This window comes from Melanostigma gelatinosum (genome assembly GCF_949748355.1).
Source record: "Melanostigma gelatinosum genome assembly, chromosome: 8".
NCBI lineage: Eukaryota > Metazoa > Chordata > Actinopteri > Perciformes > Zoarcidae > Melanostigma > Melanostigma gelatinosum.
This window is the reverse complement of record NC_136641.1, coordinates 20,750,680-20,770,749: the sequence shown is the minus strand read 5'-3', so window position 1 is coordinate 20,770,749 and position 20,070 is coordinate 20,750,680. Positions and strand designations below refer to the sequence as shown.

Genomic DNA, 20,070 nt, shown 5'->3' with positions numbered 1-20,070 from the left:
TTTCTCTGTCCCTCCTCCACAGCCACATTTACTATTCCTCAAGTCCCTTCATTGCCAGTTTACATCCATCCACCAGATGGCTTCAGACTTTCCCCAATCACCTGACTGCCCCACACCTCCTCCTCCTCACCTGCTCCCTTATCTACTCTGCAATTGGCTGGCCTTCCCCGCCCACCTGCTCACCTGCATCTTATTCCCTCATCAGCATCTCATATGCCGGCCCGGCTCCTTTCTTTCCCCGCCAGACCATTAGAGTGTATTGGACTTTTCTGGAACCTCAACCTTACCCCAACTCTGCAACTTCACCTGGACCTAGACATATACATAGACATAGACCTGGACCTGGATCTGGACCTATAGACCCGAACCCGGATCTGCACCTGCCTGCTTGTAAGCCTTTACCCAACCCCACATGTGTAATAGTGTTATATAGCATCCAGCTTCAAATCAAATCAAAAAACATGTTGAGAACGTGACGGGAGGTGTTGAGATGGGTTATTGGAGCTCATCTGATGGCGTTTTGTCAGGGTACATTACACTCAAAGGGAACTAAAGCTTTAGCTGATGAGGAAAATGAAGAAAATACTTTTAAAATTGAAGGAATGGAGGAAGAAAAAGGGACAGAACAAGGTGAGGAATTCAGGTTTACATTACGTTAAACATAAAGGTGACTTCCTGGTGAGCAGACATGAAATCTCCATCTTAGAAATCTGGGATGTTCAGTCCTTTGGATGCAGACACCATTAGACCTTTTTCGTCAAATGTTCACCTCATTAGCATTTAGTGCCAACCCTCCCCCACACAGAATCATCATAAAATAACCCTCCTACACAATGTGCCATCATAGCGCATTGCAGAACAGTTTATTCTAAAGGTGTGTAGCAATGCTATTAATGTATGTTGCTCAAATTATGAGTGAAAGATTAACAAATGTAGCTGTAGTGTTGTTTTTGAATGTTATTAGTTGCTTTGCATGAGAACAGTGTTAGCAGACTACGCTTATAGCTGCTGTTATGATGGACAAAAGTCCAAACAAACAATTAGGACAATTAGGCTATGCTCAAGACCCGCTGATCATTACAAACAACTCAACACAGCCTGAACACAGTACAGTATGATATGCAGTGGCGGAGGAAGTATTCAGATCATTTACTTAACTAAAAGTACTAATATCACACTGTGAAAACACTCCAATACAAACAAAAGTCCTCCATTCAAAACCTTGATTAAGTAAAAGTATCAACAAAATTGACTTAAATATGAAAAGTAAAAGTGCTCATTGCAGTTAAATGTTCCCTGTCAGTTCTGAATCACCAAATTTAAGATACATGGTTTTCACTGGACAAGAGTGGTATGAAAATGTTTAAAATTGTGAATGAATCTAAATTTGTCAGACAAATGTAATGGAGTAGTATAGTGGAGAAATACTAAAGTACAAGTACCTTGAATTTGTACCTGAGAACTTGAGTAAATATACTCAGCTAAATCTTTGTGCGTGTGTGTATATATAGTTATATATCGTACAGGGAACAATGTCATGCTAGGAGAGGTATGGCATTGCATCAAATCAAGTGTTATGCTTAAAGTAAATCTATATCTGTAACAAGCAGTGTGAAAAATCAATCAAGATCAATGTGACAGGGGGGTTTGTGGGAAGTGTTGCCATGGAGGAGAATGCAGAGTGTGAAGAGAGAGAGAGGGAGAGAGAGAGCGAGGGGGAGAGGGAGAGAGAGAGAGAGAGGGAGAGAGAGAGAGAGAGAGAGAGAGAGAGAGAGAGAGAGAGAGAGAGAGAGAGAGAGAGAGAGAGAGAGGGGAGAGGGAGAGGGAGAGAGGGAGAGAGAGAGAGAGAGAGAGAGAGAGGGAGAGAGGGAGAGAGAGAGAGAGAGAGAGAGAGAGGGAGAGAGAGAGAGGGAGAGAGGGAGAGAGGGGGAGAGAGAGAGAGAGGGGAGAGGGAGAGGGAGAGAGGGAGAGAGAGAGAGAGAGGGGAGAGGGAGAGGGAGAGAGGGAGAGAGGGAGAGAGAGAGGGAGAGAGGGAGAGAGAGAGAGAGAGAGGGAGGGAGAGAGAGAGAGAGGGGGGAGAGGCAATAAGGCGGCTTCTTCTCTGCAAACTGCAGACTAAAGTGACCTCTGGTCTTGTGCCTCTGATGTTTTCCTAATTATCTTGTCTCTGGATCCTGGTAAACTGCTCTGAGACGGTTTCCTTCTCTGCTTTCAAAAACCTGAAACTGCGATGAGCACAAGCTGAACCTTCAGTACGGGTACTGTGTGTTGCACTGCTGTATGTATTACAGGAACAGTATCCGTGTCAACAGGGACTTGACGCCTCATGTTCCTCAGGTATTGAGAGTGAAGGAAGTATTCAGGTCTTTAAGTAAAAGTACAAATGCACTAACATAAACTAGCAAAAGTAAAAATTCACACCATGCAGAAAGGCTAATCTATATTATAATATATAATCTATATGCAGCCTTAAGTGTGGAGCTAATATAAATTGCTGGGTAGTTCAACCTACAATAATATATCATAAAGTTGATTTATGTTCTCTATTCTTATTATGAATCTGCAAAGTAAATGTATCAAATGCATGCTGTAGCTGAGTAAAAAGTACATGTTTTTTCTGAAATGTGGTGGAGCAGAAGTATGAAGTAGCAGAAAATGGACTTAGTCAAGTAAAGCACAAGGATCTCAGAATTGTAGTAATGTACACGTGTGTGAATATATTGAGTAACTTTCCACCAGTGCTATGTCATTATAAAGTAACTCAAACTAGCTCCCCCACGAGCAGCTAGTGTCTTCTTACACATTATGGAAGTATAACAATCCCATAAAGTCATATACTAATATATCAGTCACACTTTAGTGCAGAACAGGTACTTTTATCTTGGATGCCTTCAGTAAGTATCCGCTATTTTGCCAGCAAAAACAAATGCAGTCTAATACAACAGTCATTACGCTGAAGGTTAATGTTCAGCTTTTATTTTAAAGAGGTGTTTATTCAACCTGATGACATTCGGAGGCTGCAGTTTGGTGTGTGTGTGGTTGAATTAGAGGGCTGTTTCTATTGGTTGATATGAATAGGGTGGGCAAAATAATAGAAACATTATGCACCTCATAAACTGGTAAGTTGGTGTATGTTTGTAATGGAGTTACCCAGTAGTATATAAAGTAATCACAATTATCCCCACTTTTACCAGCTGCAACATCAAAGTGATGAACATTAATGCATCAATAATTATAATCCAGTGATATCATATGTACTATTCTGAAATGCGCCAATCGGCATGATGAGTAGGCCAAAATACTAATGTTATTACTTCATACTTTTACTTTAAATGCAGGACTTTTACTTGTAACAGAGTATCATCACTCTGTTGTATTTACTGTCGCTACTTCTTCCACCACGTCCCCAAAATTCATATCTGCTCTCACACACATTATATAGAACACACACACACACACACACACACACACACACACACACACACACACACACACACACACACACACACACACACACACACACACACACACACACACACACACACACACACACACACACACACACACACACACACACGCACATCAACGTCCAGGTCCGGTTCGTACTTCGCGGGCTCCCGGTTCATGTGGCCGCAGCGTACACGTCAGCAGAGGGAGATCAGCACCCTGGACAGCGCTGGCTGGTCAATAATAAAGCAGCCAGAGCGCCTTTCCTGCCCAGCTGCTGGGAGCACTGGGAGAGGCACGTCACCCATCGGAGGCGAATGGAGGACCAGCTAAAAAATACCGACTTGTTTACAGGATGAGATTTTTTTTTTCCTCCTCTTCTTCTTCTTCTTCTTGTTCTTCTTCTCCCTATTCCGGAAGTAGCTGCTGCGTTGGTTCAATCTTCCAAGCCGACCATTTCGAGGAGGAAAATCAGTGCCAGCAGTATCATCATCACCACCATCTGATCCAATAATCAATGACATTACTGCTGTGTAATTGCTCTCGGATTTGAAGACATCTCCATGCGTCTTCCCCGTCTTTCTCTCTAATTAGAAAAATCGCAGGGTGCCTCTATTATTCTGCCTCTCGCTCTCTCTTTGGCCGTATTTTTTTGGGGGGGGGGGGCTTGCGATGAAATGCTGATGGACATCGAGGCGAAGATGGGAAACATGAGGCTTTCGGGTGTTTTTGTGTGGCCGTGTTTCCAGGCTATAGGCTTCTGAAAAGAATGAAAAGGATTGTGTTTTTGATCTCGACGTGGATTGTCGGGGTGAATGGCTCGGATTCTTCGTGGAGGCTTTACAAAAAGGAGATGAAATAGAGAGAAAGAGAGATAGCGAGGGGGGGGGGAAAGAAAAAATGGACCATGATCTGACGCTTGGGATGCTAGGGTGAGGGACAATTACAAAAAAAACAAAACAGGCATATTATAATTATCCAAATCAAACTTCCATTTCATCTCTCATTTTCCTTTTGGATTATGATTCTTGACAAGAGTCCCAGATTTGACTGTATGGATGGCAGGTCGTTGTACTTTACACCCCATCTTCTATTTCCTGGCTCTGTGTTGCTCTCTCTTCCACTCGTCCACTCTCTCGCGGTCTTCTGCTTTGGGTAGCAAAACATGTAGGCTATTTTTTGCTGCAAGCCCAGTGCATCTGAATAAAGGTGTCTCTGAAGAAAAATGGACCGTGGAAATCAAAACCTGTACAAGTTGTAGTGTGTTTGTTCCCGAGGTGCGGTGGAGCATGCGTCTGTAGACAGCGTTTACCCAGTTGTTTGAGTAATGAATATAGAAAGAGTGTGTCGGCCAGCTGAAAGGGAAAATCTTTCATCCGCATTGGCTTAGACACACATGCCATCAGTGGGGCGAGAGCCTTTATTTCTCTGGATTTCCAATTGATAGGCTGCTTGGGGTATTGATGAAAATACTACAATAAGAATTAACATATTGGGTGTATGAATAATAATATTCATAATAATAATAATTAATAGAGGGAGAGGTGACATAAACACTTCATTCATTTATTTCAGTCTGGCGGATTCTTTATGTAGCCAAACATGTTCAAGTATCGGATCCGCATGTTTTTTAATGAACTGAAAGTCCTGGTGTTTATGCGATCCGATTCGAGACAGTCCAGCACAGACACAGATAGACGGTCCACCACCATGCGAGGTCTGGGGATGGGCGGCTGCGGTTGGCCGCCTTTTGTCGACTGCCATTCCCGGGATGACGAGGAGGAGTACTACGGCAGCGACCCGCGGCCCCGGAGCCTGGCGTTTGAGGACAAGGAGCCCAAGCTGCAAGTGGGCCTGGACGCTGTGTCTCTGGGCAGCAACGCCAGCAGCCTGTGGACCCCCCAGTGCCGGATCTGTTTCCAAGGCCCAGAGCAGGTATAGACACGCAGCAGGCGATGCTTCATATAATGCTGATGCCTCGTCCTGTGAATCAGACAGGCTGTTTGTTTCTGTGCTTTAAATGTGCTGCTGAGCCTTTGTGCTGCTGTGGAGAGCCATTTCACCATGCATGAGTGCAGGATTTTTATTTTTCCAGGAAGTGGTCATATTTTAAGTTTTATAGTGTGATCTGCCATTTTGATTTTTTGTTGTTGTAGCAAATCAAAAAGTGGGTATCTGTCGTTCAGAGGATTCTACAACCATCCTTTCCTACCCCCCTCTCTCTCTCTTTCTTTCTTTCTTTCTTTCTTTCTCACCCATCTTCACTCTCAAGTACCTCCTTTAGGATGAAGGCAAGATTTGAATCATGTAAATTAGTCAAATTTATTTGATTTAAAAAGCCTAAAATCATAAATTTGTCTCATTGGGCTATAATTCGGCACACTAGACACCCTCTGTCTCTGAACCCTGGATTTAGAGACAAATATTCTCCTTTTTTTTCTGATGATTGCTCAGTGATGTGGTTGTCTAAATAACACTGTTTAAGCTAATCAGTGGTGGAGAGGCAGCAGTTCCCACACATCTGAAATCCCGCCAGCATAGCAACAAAGAAAGTTAGCCAATTAGGTCTGCAGGATGACAAATATGACTGAATATGCATGAGTCACAAGCATTTTGTAAATGTAAATCAACTGTCCGCTGTCTGCATGTGTCACAGAATAGGATGATCAACGACTCATCTTATGACAATCACTGTTCCTGGCCAGACAATGGTGTTGACTATGATGATAAATGACAAGTTAGATGAATTTGTCATCCTTTTTTTGTGATCCATTTCTACTCTACTCTCTCTCTCCTCCTCCTCACTGCTTGCTTTCCCCCCCCCCCCCCCCCCCCGGAGCCCCAAACAAAACAATAAGTAGTGCATATTTTTTGATCGGTGGCCAAATGTCGATCTCAACAGATGTGCAGAAACCTGTGCCGCCTGGCTTGGCAGGTATAATCCTGAAGCCTGAGATAACTAGAAACACTCCTGTAGGAGCACAGATGGATATTAACATGTCTCCTTTAGTCATATAGGCCTATTGTTATTACAGCCCATGTGCTAATTCATGACATCTGCCTGAGAGTTTCTATTGTGGGACATAGTAAACTGGAGTAAGTCATTTGATGTTACAGTTGGGGATCAACCCCAGGTTGCTGTCTTGCCCACTCAAAGATCCTCCTTTCATAAAAGGTTGATGTTTGGGACTTTGGGCTCTCCAGCAAGGTGACTCATGGTGCAACATGCTCTGAGCTGCTTATTTTAGCTACAGACAAAGAGCAAGCAAACAAAGCACTGAAGGGAAACCCTGAGAGTACACTAGTACATTATAGCTTCTTGTCTTTTGCCTCCACAGCACTCAAAGTACCTTATACATCCATGCAGGGTGTGTGGGGGGGCAGGGGGGGGGGGGGGCTCACATTTGCCATTTTATTGTTATTTCATTATTTAAGCAGATCTCAACAGGGGTAGGGATCATGTCGCTGTCAGCGGGCCAATTACCTACAGACATAAACACCCTTGCTCTGTGGGTTGCATTGAGTATGAATCCTTATTAACTGTCTGTCAAAGAGCGTGTGTCGACGTACAGTAGGTCTGGATTCACAGAAGCCCGCGGGAGGGGCTGGCCTGGTGTTAGGTTCGCATGGAGATAGGCTGCTGGCATGTTGGAGTCAGGCGGGGTGGTGGAAGTGGTGGTGGTGATCGCCCCTGCCTGCCCTTTTCACTTGCAGTGCCCAACAGCGTGTTTCCACAGTGACACGCAGTCTGCAGCCACAGCACATTTTTTTGTCTAAAGGTTACAGCTGAGGAGGAAAACCATTTTCTTAGTCACAGAAGTGACACACCATATTAACACCTTCATGCTCTGTGAAGTGGCCTTGAGGGACAAACCCACGGCAGATCAACTGAACAGGAAGTGTGTGTGCGTGTGTGTGCGTGTGTGTGTGTGAGAGAGAGTGTGTGGTGAGCAGCCTTTGCATGGTACTGCGTCTACTTGTCGTTAAAAGGATAAGTATGTTTTTCTTATTGTCAACAAATGCTATGAAAAGACCAAAACCAACACTGAACTGATCTACTAACTAGTATTGTTTGTTTGTGTGTGTGTGTGTGTGTGTGTGTGTGTGTGTGTGTGTGTGTGTGTGTCCAAAGCCTGACATATCTCATCCCTCTGTGCCATATAGTAGGTCCATTGATGTCCAAAAATGATGTAAAACACAAGTCCTCCAACACAAGTTGGCCGAATAACTCACTCGTGGATTAATGTGGATGAATCCAGTGATTCATTACTTCCTCCTGGCTGGGTAACGTTTGACAAAAACTACAGCAACTAGCTGTTTTAGGAAATGATTTAACTCTTTTAAAAATATAACATAAACATTTTTAAAGATTTTCAGTTCGAGCCACATTGTCGGTTTTAGTCTTTTCACAGGATCTGTTGACAATAACATAGAAAAAACTCCATCTGTATCTCTTTGTCCCTTTAAATTAAGTAGGTTAATGTCAGTTGTGATGTTGCTTTACAGTCGACTTCACTTGTATACTTGTTCAAACACGGTACAATTCCACACGTTCTACTTTTATTTGAGCATCGGTACATCCTGCTAGTCCAGATGTGACCTTCATGCCTCCTTTTTTACTGTTTGTTGCCTTCAGGTGCAGGGTTTCACTGTCAAATGGGAGAAACTGTAACTAGAAAAGTCACACTACAAAAAAATATAGGCCGACTGTGTGTGTGTGTGTGTGTGTGTGTGTGTGTGTGTGTGTGTGTGTGTGTGTGTGTGTGTGTATTACTTCTATCTTTATTCAATTGCTGTTGGATTTCATCAATTTGATTTCAGTTCAATTTCATAGATTTTTTTTATTTGCCCCGTAGGATCTTCAATATTAAAGTATCAATGTAAACCCTTAGTTAATTAAAAAATGCAAATCCTCATTAGTATTACTTTACTGATACACATGCAACTTTGACTGTGATATAATGTTTTAACTGTTCAGTACTTTTTGCATTGACCTCATTTGTAGAACATTTTTTTACAGCATGAAGCTCAAAAACAAGGTTGTTCTGGAGATGCAACGCTTTCACCTAAAAACAGAGATGTGTTTCCGCCATTATTTGACTTCAGTACATTTAAAAACAAACATCTTTCACACTAAAACTAAATGTACATCCTGTAATCCGTGAACAATTAATCTAATTAACAATCTTAACAATTTGAATCTTGAACCTTATTTTGCGATGAATTCAGGAGACACTTTGAAGTTTTGTGAATGTAAATAATGAGCTGTTATTTATTACTGAGTGATAATTGGACGCTTGTGCAGGGAGAGAATCCCTTTCTAAAATATGGTGTCTCTTACACATCGAGTAGCTCCAGAAAATGTTCCTCTTTAGAGAAGATGTGAATTTAGACAAAACAATCACATTTTATGCTTAAACGGCTTCTGTTGAAGGTGACGCTTTAAAATGATAATCACAGCTTTTAAAGGTCTTTGTTTTTATTTTGTTCTAGTTGATCGTGACATTAACGTCCTCGTACAAGCTGGGAACTGTTTCCTCGCACGTGCACACTTTCCAACGACAGTTTGACATTTTAGAAATGTTTGCTTTCAAATGGTTTTTATTTAGTTTCCCACATACTTCTGACCTTCCCTGTGTTATCTTTATAATGTCAGCAGGCAAGTTATTTTAAAGTTTATGAGTGGCATGTGGCTCATCTGCTAAATCCAATCTTTTATGCACACTTGAATACTTTTATTACAAGTGGGAAGGTCAAACAAGCCAGATGGGGGACCGACAGAGTGCAGGCGGACGGAAAAAAGAAAAGAAGCATTATTTGTGTCAACGCAGTCCTCTGTCTGTTGCATACAATCTGTATTGATTACACTAGTAGTCCTCTGCTACTTCAGCTGTTACTGTTGGGAAGTAAAGTAATTACTTGTTTTCGGTAACAGTAATGTAAGGGATCATAATTTGAAATTCAGTAATTAGATTACAGTTAATAATCCCAGTAATGCTCCGTTCAACGTTGTTCTGTCTTACTGGGAGTTTGGGGGAAGGTTGATATCTGAAGCTCACTAACATCTTGTTTGTTTGATTCCCACAAAAAGTTAGAGTGAAATCAACAATAGGCGGTTTGCAGGGTGTTGTATGTTGGACTATTTTAGTGACTTCTTGGAATTTTGTCAAAGAGACGAGATGTACAGTAACATGTTCATTTGTGCGCTTTAGAGATGCTGCCGGTTTTGTCATCTTTGGACAGGCTAGCTGTTTCCCCCTGCTTTTAGTCTTTATGCTAAGCTAAGCTAACATATTTAATGGACAGAGAGTGGTATCAATCTTCTCATCTAACTCTCGGCAAGAAAGCGAAATATCCAATTGTTACATAAAATGTTCCTTTTCATCGAGACATTTGGTCCCTGTTTTACACTTTAGACCAGTTTACAAACAGTTAATGCTTTTTGGAAAGTCATCACCACTGACGTGAACTCTCCCGACACTCAATATGTATGTTTGATGTCTGAGAGATGGAAGTTTGCAAAGAGTTCACTCAGAGTTTGTGTGAGTCGTCCTCAGTTCGTCTCTCCTTCACCTGTCAGCCCTTGAAGCCCCGCCGCTCCCTACTGTTGTTGTGCTAACGTAACCCTCCGCCAACTGATTCGCCAATGATTCACACTGGTACACCCAACACTGGTGTTTTGAAAGCTTTCACGCGTGGGTGTGGTTATAGGTTGTTTTTCATGAAGTGAGAACTTTGCTGACCTCTGAGGTAAAACATGCCAAAAGATTTTAAGCCTTCTGATAAAATGGATGTTTGATGCTGAACGGTGATGACAGCCTGAATGTTGTCATCCTTAATGTTGCGAAAATGCCAACACGCTTCAGGTGCTGGAGGGGTGCCGGAGAGACACTAACCTGTTTCTTAGAGACTCTCCCAAAATGATGAGATATGGAGGGGGTGGGGGGGGGGGGGGGGGGGGTCAGAAAAGGAGGAGGGTCATTTTTATAATTGCTTATTAAATTTATTTCATTAAAAATAGATCAAAATGGTTTATCAATAAGATGTGTTCATGTGAGCTAGCGGTCACAAAGGAGCATTCTTCCATTAGCAGAGGGACCAATATGGCCGTGTTCCCTCCATGTGGATGTTATAGCGGTAGATGTTATCGCTTGCTGAACTGCAGCAAAATGAAATGTACCATATCAAGTTAAAAATGTAGGTTCAGTACCACAGATGTGTTCAGCGTAGAGAAATGAAGCATACATGATCTAAGATGTGATCTAATATGATCTTTTCCTGCGTTTTCAGTTGAACTCACAGACTTAATCATCCGCTCTTCCACAGTTGACCGAACTGTAACCAAGACACGTTCGGCTTTTTATTATGTATCACTTTGTATCCACATTTAAAACAAGAACTTGAGTGGAGCTGTACTATTTGGTAAAAGGGACGAATTCAATTTCAATTAATGTGTATTGGTAGCGCACATTAGGAAAATTAATATTCAATGAAAACGGGGGTTTACTGTTATATTATTTGGAGGGGAGGGTGTTTCTATTCAAATCCAAGGGGAGGAAAATATTAATAATGAATGGGGACTTTTTAAATTGTATACAGTCCCTTAGGATAAACATATGTTTTTGTATTTAAAGCAGCATCTCTCTTTGTATTCTTACATACAGGTCTCTAAATTGAAATTAAAATCCATATATTTCACTTGCGGGAATGAAATCAGAATAGATTTTTTGAGAATATCAAAACAATATTTTTTACCCCCCTGAATTCATCATGCTGTGTTTTCCTCGTCTGTCCTGCAGGGCGAACTGTTGAGCCCCTGCCGCTGTGACGGCTCAGTCCGCTGCACCCATCAGCCGTGCCTCATCCGCTGGATCAGCGAGAGGGGATCCTGGAGCTGCGAGCTCTGCTACTTCAAGTACCAGGTCCTGGCCATCAGCACCAAGAACCCTCTGCAGGTAACATGAAGGGAATCTGCAGCACGAACACACACCAACAAATCTGTGGAGAAACAGATTTTAACTTTGGGAGGAAGGCTTAACACTCCTTTCTTGGATTCTAACTCTTGCAAAGCTGAAAAGCAGCACATAAATCATTTTGAAATTGATCGTTCTGCATGATAAGTACTTTTACTTTTGGTACTTTAAGTATGTGTTGATGCTGATACTACTGTACTTTTACAGGAGTAAAATGTTGAATGCGGGACTTACTTGTAACAGAATATTTAGAGTATACTTTCACTAAAAGGGGTAGTGTGTGTGTTATATTTGACTGGTTGTATATTTTCACGAGCTGAAACTTCTCTTGTGTGGTAAGCGTGTAGGAGAACTACTGTGACCGATGAGAAATGACTAAAAAGTGAGCCAGAGTGTGGTATTTATTTTCTGGGCTCCTGTGGAAACATGGCCTTATGTAGATACAAACAGCTCATTCTAAGACAACAAAAAGACAACGATTCTTATTTTCAGGTAATTATAAACAAAACAAACATACTTATTGATGCGATATTCCAGTTATGCCAATAGATCCGGCTAAATGCTACGCACGGTTACTTAAACAGAAAGATCTGAGTGGCCTGAATTCTGCTGAAAACTCACTAAAGCTCTGATTCTGAGCCCGTCCAGGTGAATCAGTATCAAGATGCTCATGAGATTTAATTTAGTCTCCTCAAAAAGGTTTTTTACAAAAGGTTACAAGGTTACAAGCTACATGGTTCATTTATTGTATAAGTAAACGAGATAGAGATGGAGTATGTGATGATGCAAACCTCGTCTCAACATTCGGGTAAACACAAATGTTGTCATGCTGTGTGAGGTGTACGTTTCTTTAAAGCCCATGAATTCATGGCTTAGGCAGGGAGCTACTCGTCGTGTGGGAGAACAAAGCAATAGTTGTGTGCTGACAGAGACATTTCATAATAACACACATACAACATACCAACGCTGCCGCATCAGACCAACACTCTTTGCTAGAACAAATCTCAGGCCGTCGCTGTGGTGTGAGGACTGTTTGCCATATTGTGCTGACACATTTTCCCTCTGCGTCACTGTCCTTCTGCCCTCCTTTTCAGAGGCAGCCAATGACTCTAAAACCTATTGAGAAGATGCCATGTGTGTGTGTGTGTGTGTGTGTGTGTTTGAAATATTTATTAATGCGCATATTCATCATGGACTCATATGGTGATTTCTCTCACTGGTGAGACATAATTTGGTGGAAACGACATTTATTCCGCACTCGTGTACAATTTACAGTACAGTATTTCCATTTTATGCTCCTTTACACTTCTACTACACAACATATCAGACATAAATGTACTTTTTACTCCACAACATTTATTTAACAGCCATGGGTTACAAATGACTTTGCAGATAAATCATTTAAATGAAAACACATGATACATGCTATTTATTGTGACAGATTCATAAGATAGTTGTTCTTATGATCCCTCAGTACTTGTCTGGGGGTACATGTAAACATTGTGGAGTAGTTCAACTAATTTGACCACAAAATAATATATATATTATATATAAATTATTGTTTTGATTGTAAAAGTTTTGAGAAGTCGAAATCGTCAGCTAAAAGTAATGGTTTCATGTTTTAAATAGTTAGCTAAGACAGGACAAACATTTAAAATATTAATTGGAAATGAATGAATGAAGTATTTATTATTTTTGTTTCATGCATATAATAACAAGACACCATTAGATCAAACAAGCCAGGACCAGTATACAGCATACACATCTTCAAACAACAAAGAAAGACAAATAATGATTTGTTTCCTTCAATTTCAGAATGAATGAAATCACTCACAGGAACATTTACTATGTAAATCTAACTAAATACCAGTCTCCTTTTGCACAATCTTGAGATAAAAGTGGCAAACTTGAAGACATAAAAATCATCCAATCTTTGCTGAGCTGACCGCCAGAATATTTCAGGGTTTAGTCTAATCATTTCATGGAACATTAACTCTCTTAAGTCATCGCAATTTGTTCAGTACGAAAGAAAATGGTTGAAATAATTACCTGAAAGTAATGAATTAACAGTTCAAATAACTAGCTAATAGTTTAAATGTAATATACCAGACCAAAAAAAATCAATTAACATAGATTAAATAGACTATATAATATAGCATTATTTTGTACATTTTTCTGCTGTAATTGTGTGTATAAATAGTGACACAATATTCTCTTTAGAACCATGAGCTACCTAATAGATTTATAGCTGAGTTTGTGCTGAAAAACGTAAAGCATCTGAGTTCTTCTTCCACCACTCATTCAGACATCTTTCTCCTCCTCCAGTGGCAGGCCATCTCTCTGACGGTGATAGAGAAGGTGCAGATAGCGGCCATTATTCTGGGCTCCCTTTTCCTCATCGCCAGCATCTCCTGGCTCATCTGGTCCTCCCTCAGCCCCTCGGCCAAGTGGCAACGTCAGGACCTGCTCTTCCAAATCTGCTACGGCATGTACGGCTTCATGGATATCGTGTGCATAGGTAAAGGACAGCGTGGACACCAAGATGTGCAAACATAAAAATCACACGGCAGTATTGTATAAACAGCTTCGGCAGCAGCAGTTATAGACGAATCGTATAAGAATATCACATGAAAAGTCGGGCGTAGTAGAAGGTTTCGGTTACAGGGCACAAAGGGATACATTATGCAACAAGAACACAAAAATATATTAATAAACATAGGTTGCATTATGCAAGGACAAACTCAAAAACACGTATTCAGTTCACATTCTGTTGGTTGTTAAGGTCATACAGAATTACACAGAAACTAAACTAAATAAGCAGATGGTGCCAAAGTAGGAAGATGACAACTACGCTATAAAAGCATTTTTAAGATGTGCAGAGAAAAATTAACTTTTCTGGAGCAACCTGGCTGATGCTTTTTGTGAGTCGCTCGCGTAAGACAACACTGAGAACAGATGGCATCAGATATCTGCACTGTGATTATTGCCAACTGTCTAGTACAGATGAGATGGAAAGTTCCTACCTGTTATGATGCTGGTTGCAGCCTTTTAAGCATCATATCTGATGTAAAGCAGTGGGCATTCATTCGGGCCCTGCATGTCCTTCACTCTTCTTCTTTCTGCCCAGGCCTCATCATCCACGAGGGATCATCAGTGTATCGAATCTTCAAACGATGGCAGGCTGTCAATCAGCAGTGGAAAGTACTGAACTATGAGAAATCAAAGGACTTGGGCGACCCGCTGAGTTCGAGCAAAACGGGGAACCGCAACTCTCGCAGTAATCCTCACGGTCTGGCCAGCAGCAGTGGTGGGCGACAGAGCAGGAGGTTAAGAACTATTCTGAACCACCACTGTGGATACACCATCTTGCACATCCTGAGCCAACTGCGGCCCAACGACCCTCGGATCAGCGCCGCCGCCAGCCGGGAGGTGGTGATGAGGGTGACCACGGTATGAGTCGGACCGGGGCGTGTGTGATGGGTTAGACCTCATCCTGGTGTCCAGATGTAAATGAGAGGGCGGACTCGTGGACCTTATATTAAATGCTACAGACTCACGTAGACGACCGGAGTCGTGTGAGGAGCCGAGCGATGCCACATCAACAGACACTTGAGGAGTTTTCCTCGTGTTTTGTACAACAAAAGGAAGCCAGATGCTCCTTTTCAATAAGTAACCGAAATAACGATGCATTAAAAGACATAGAAATGTGTGGAGGAAAAAAAAGTGTACACAGGCTTTACAACTGAATCCAAGATGGTGAGACGTTTTTTCCAGTTCAATATCAGGATGCACAGACATTTCTCTTTGATTTGGTCCTCTTGGTTTGATTTGTATCTATTATTTTTTGTTTGTTTTTTACTCACTTTGCTTTTGTACGGATGTATGATTTTAGAGGAAATCATGTAACTCCATACATGCCAAACATTTCCAGACAACTATGTATAATGATCTTACAATTTCTACAAGACAACCGATGCTGGGAAATAGACCGAAAACTGAAACAAACAAACAAACATGAGGGCAAACACAGAGGTGACAACTGATCAATAAAGTCATTACGAGTTAAGAAAAAAAAAGAAAAGAAAAGTACAAAAATAATAAAAAAAGAAATCAGTGAGATTTCAGTGACACTTAACCTTTCTGCAATAAAGATACGTATGTACATTTCACAGGGGATTTTGCATGGGTATATCATTTTATTCTTCATCACATAACATAAGCACATGACAAATTTGCTCTATTTCCAATGGTGCTTGCCAAAATAAACACAAACATCTGATTTCACTGCACCAACTTTTTGTCAACATGACAAATGGCAGTGTGTTACAGCTATTTCAGCTAAAATACAGATTGTTGCTGCTGTGTGCTGATTCAGATTTGATAAGAAGTAAACTATTGGATTAAACATGGGGATCAGATGATCTCTTACAACTCAGTCTCACTCCGTCTCTTCTTTACTCCACCTGCAGCTGAAAGCATGCATGGTCCGGTCCAATGTGTTGTAGGTTCTTTGGTGTAAATGTAGTTTGTGGGAAACACAATGGGACATCCTTTATTTTTAATAATTATTTTTCATTTATTAACTTGTTTAAACGGACTAAAACTCGTCCTAACTGAAGGTAAGATGAATCCCCTGACAAGCAGATCCGTTGAGATTATATGATCAGTAGAGCTGAAACAAATGGTTAATTTATCAATTAGTCGATTGAAAGAAAATGAATTGGCGACGATACTTTGATGATCAAATGATCCCTTTTTAAACAACAATGGGATCGTTTGCTGCTGTTCATCTGTTTTGTATACTGTAATGATATCAAAAAAGGAAAAGATTTACTGAATAGGAATAGGAATATTAAGTAAAACTTTACCAATAAAATAATGATCAATTCCCGTACAGTTGAAGAAAACAAGACTTTAGGGAACAAGGGAGTCATAATGAATGAATTACCTTTTGTATGTGTTTGTACTGGGAACCTTCAGGGTACAGTACACAAAACATAAGTTTGGAAATAAAACAACATTGATATCCTGCAGAATCTTTTACAGTAATATAGTATTTCATAGTTAGGATAAAACTGCGAGGGGACAGTGAGGTAAGTGAGGTAAGGTTATTGACAACACAAATCAATGTGTTATGTTCTCAAAATGACCACAGAGCTGTTTTTACTCTTTAATTGTACTAATAAATGTTGCTTTGGTGGGACAACTGTCTTCATATTGGAAGAATATTGTTACGGTGAAATATTTTATACCATAATTACTTTATAGGTTCGGGAGAGTGTTCCCAGTACCCCATAGATACCCAGTATTAACAAAAAGATACAGTACTTTTCTGGTTGGTTAGCAGGGTTCTTGTTTTCTTTCACTGTACCTATTTATGTATCTGTAAGAACTTTAGAGTATTTTCTTTTTACCTAATGCATAAAACAAAACTATACTGTAAAACAGGGGCTATATTCTTAGGTGTTACAAAATATAAGAGCAGAGAATCCCATTAATTACAATACCATCACGATACATTTACTTGTGAGCACCACTGATACATTATTACTTGATATAAGATAGATTACAAGAATACATCAAGGACATTATAATGACACGATTGGGCATTTGATGGCATACCTGATAAAGTATTGTCATACAAGCTCTCTCAGACACACACAAACATCCCCACAACAATATAACAGTAATATATTAATTACTCCAACCAGGTGGTCCAAAGAGAGCATCTTCACTCTCTTATGTAAAGTACAACAGTGCTTTAAACTCAATAGGAATGTAACACCACAAATGCCAGCCTCGTGGTGAAGCTACAGGAAAAATCCTTGTCAAAAGACAGATTATTTGTTGTTTGTTTCAAACCTTGACATTGACGTTTAACTGCAATGTAGCGCAAAAAAAAATATCAGTTGGTATTTGTCTCCACCCAGTGGCTGTTCCTGCTCTGGTCACACTCTCCTTCGATATTAAACCATTTATTTTCTCTGCAGGACATGAAAAACAAAACACACCCCTCATTGCTGCTCGAGGGCTTTATAAACACCTGCAGCAGGATCAAGCTGGACATCACAACCTGTCTTTCAAACACATCCTTCCATTTTTATCAAATAATCCTCTAGAGTTTGTATTAAAGCAAATATAGCTAGCTGTGTATTGGCCTTTACTAGGAACATTGCCGCAATACTGTGCCTTTGAGGTCATGCATTTGGGGGATTTAAATGATATACTGCGTATATTATAGGATGATCTAGTAACTTAAGGGTGAATATTAATACTATACATATATACGTATATATATAATATAATATAATATAATATACATTTTGACAACTTGAAGGCCAACCAACGAAATAGATAAACTGAAAAATATCCATGATAAATAATTATTATAAATAATTTAATAAAATGAAGTTGTATTCCTTGCAGAGTGGAGAAGGCTTTGAACCATCATTTATTCACAAAATGGCAGACAATAAGAATAGACAATAGTTATACTTTATTTTCTTGGAATATATGAAGGAGAGAAACTAGAAGTGCGACCTCGTTAAATCCAAAGTAGAGCCACAACTGACCGAATCACGTGACACAGTTCACTGTGTGAACTGTGTCACGTGATAGAAACATGACACCACATTTGCGAAACTTGTATCAGTTGCACTTTGTCCTCAGACAGTTTCCCCCCCCCCCCCCCCCCCCCCCCACACGCACACACCTGTCAGGTGGGTCAACTTCTCACTCGGAGTGACGATGCTCAACGTGTCCAACCTGCCGGATGCTCGTGCTCTCCGGAAACTCCTCAGTGAAGATTAAACACAGGGAAGCGAGGAGGAGAACGTGAACCATATTATGACCGGAATGTAGCTGCTTGTTCCGTTTGGTGTTTTGGAAGTTTTGAACAGAGTTTAAAGAGACTATTAATGTCACCGAAGAAGAAGAAGAAGATGTTTTCCTTCCTGCGGTCAGGTGAGTCTGTAGTGCGTCTCATGCAGTGTTGTAATTAAAGCCAGCAGTGGTGGAATGTAACATTCACTCATGTGCTGTAGATTCAAATTTGAGGTACTTGTATTTCACTTGTTTCATTTGATGCTGTTTTATTACTTCTACTTCTACATTTCACTCGTGTGGCGTACTTCTTAACCAACAATTAAATAATTATTAATACAAATTCAGATTTTACGACAGAATACAACATGATAGGTTTAATGTAAATGATTGTTTTTTGTCCAAAAAGGTGAGATCATCCAATGTACAAAAAAGCTAATATTAGACTTTTTTTTAAAGAATACTAATTTGTGTGTAAGAAATTGCATATACATAATTGTGTTGCACAATGAGAAATTTCACTTTGTTATCTATAAATATATTTAACAGCCGACGCTCCTTATTTTGCTAAGATTTCTAATGCACAACGTTTACATTTTAGTGTTGGTAGTTCTACTTCATTCACAGTTTATATTCTTCTAATGTTGAGATGTGACTTTCTCCTCACATGTCCCGTGATATATTTTAAAACATTTAACATGTGATTTACAGTGTAACAACAGTTCCGATTGACGACCTCATTCTTAATGGCATCCATCGTTTCCGTTGGTTTATGACATAACATCCCCCATAAAGTTCTTACAGGAACGTATGACTGTTTTGTTGAAATGATGCTGGCTTATCAACAGAGAGCACAGAAGTCCTGGAGTTCACTCCATATTAGGCTAATTGGTTGCAATCTGATTGATTGCACTTCTATTTAGATATTTGCACCATTAAAGTAGAATAGCAACTAAAATGGGTCCTAATTGTGTGCTTCTGGGCTTGTAGAGGATGTTACGGTGTCAGAATCTAATTTTAAAACCTCATGAAATTTGTATTTTTCTTCATTAATTGATTAATAGTTGAGTCTGCACTCGGAGGCCACTCTAGGCCACTCTAATGCAATCCCATTAAACAGCTCAGCCATAAATTCCACCTTGACAAAGTTAATAATGTGCAGTTTTGAATGCCACCATCAGAGACGTTTTAATTTCTCGATATGTGTATTTTCAGAGGTTGTTGAACTGGACTAAATAATATGTAAACCCGTTCTTAATGTTCCTCCCCCCTCACGTTTACATTGGACACACACAAGTGACCACTTAGAAACCCAAAATACTGTCACTGCAAAGGTGAAACATTTGTCAGATAAGAGCAGGATTACTGACATTATTATTACTTTGCAAAGAAGGACAATAATGATTATCTTTTCACTTCTTTCTCATGGTTCTCTGTGTGTGCAGGATTTTGTTCTGTGCACCTAAATCTTTTAAATCTCATTATAATAACCAGTTTGCTTCCAGTCAGAGACCCCCCGCCTGAGAACATCCACATCTCCTCTCTGCCTCCCAGTGTTCCCACAGATCAGGAGCCAGAACAGACTGGAAGACAAGGTGAGGGTGTTTGTTTTGTCGTCACTTTTAGTTGTGTGTCAGGAGAGGTGGCTCCCCTGACACACAACAAACTCATTGTATCACTGATGTATCTCTGTTCATCCAACGCTCTTCATCTGGCTGCCTTCACTTACCAAGAACGTGTCACCGTGCAGCTATATTTAGAGCATTATCCTAGTTGTTAGCGATTGTCCATCACTTTGATCCAGACTGAAATATCTCTCAAGAACTAT

The 20,070-nt window shown here is 40.4% G+C and overlaps 1 protein-coding gene across 1 annotated transcript; it reads left to right on the top strand.

Annotated features, from left to right (window-relative positions):
* Window positions 1–5,030: 5,030 nt before the first annotated feature.
* On the top strand, window positions 5,031–14,876 carry marchf9 (membrane-associated ring finger (C3HC4) 9; the record flags this gene model as incomplete). Its single annotated transcript, XM_079273678.1, has 4 exons — window positions 5,031–5,382; window positions 11,247–11,402; window positions 13,746–13,938; window positions 14,548–14,876. The coding sequence occupies exons 1-4, from the start codon at window positions 5,050–5,052 to the stop codon at window positions 14,874–14,876; spliced, it is 1,011 nt and encodes a 336-aa protein (XP_079129804.1). The 5' UTR covers window positions 5,031–5,049.
* Window positions 14,877–20,070: the final 5,194 nt, after the last annotated feature.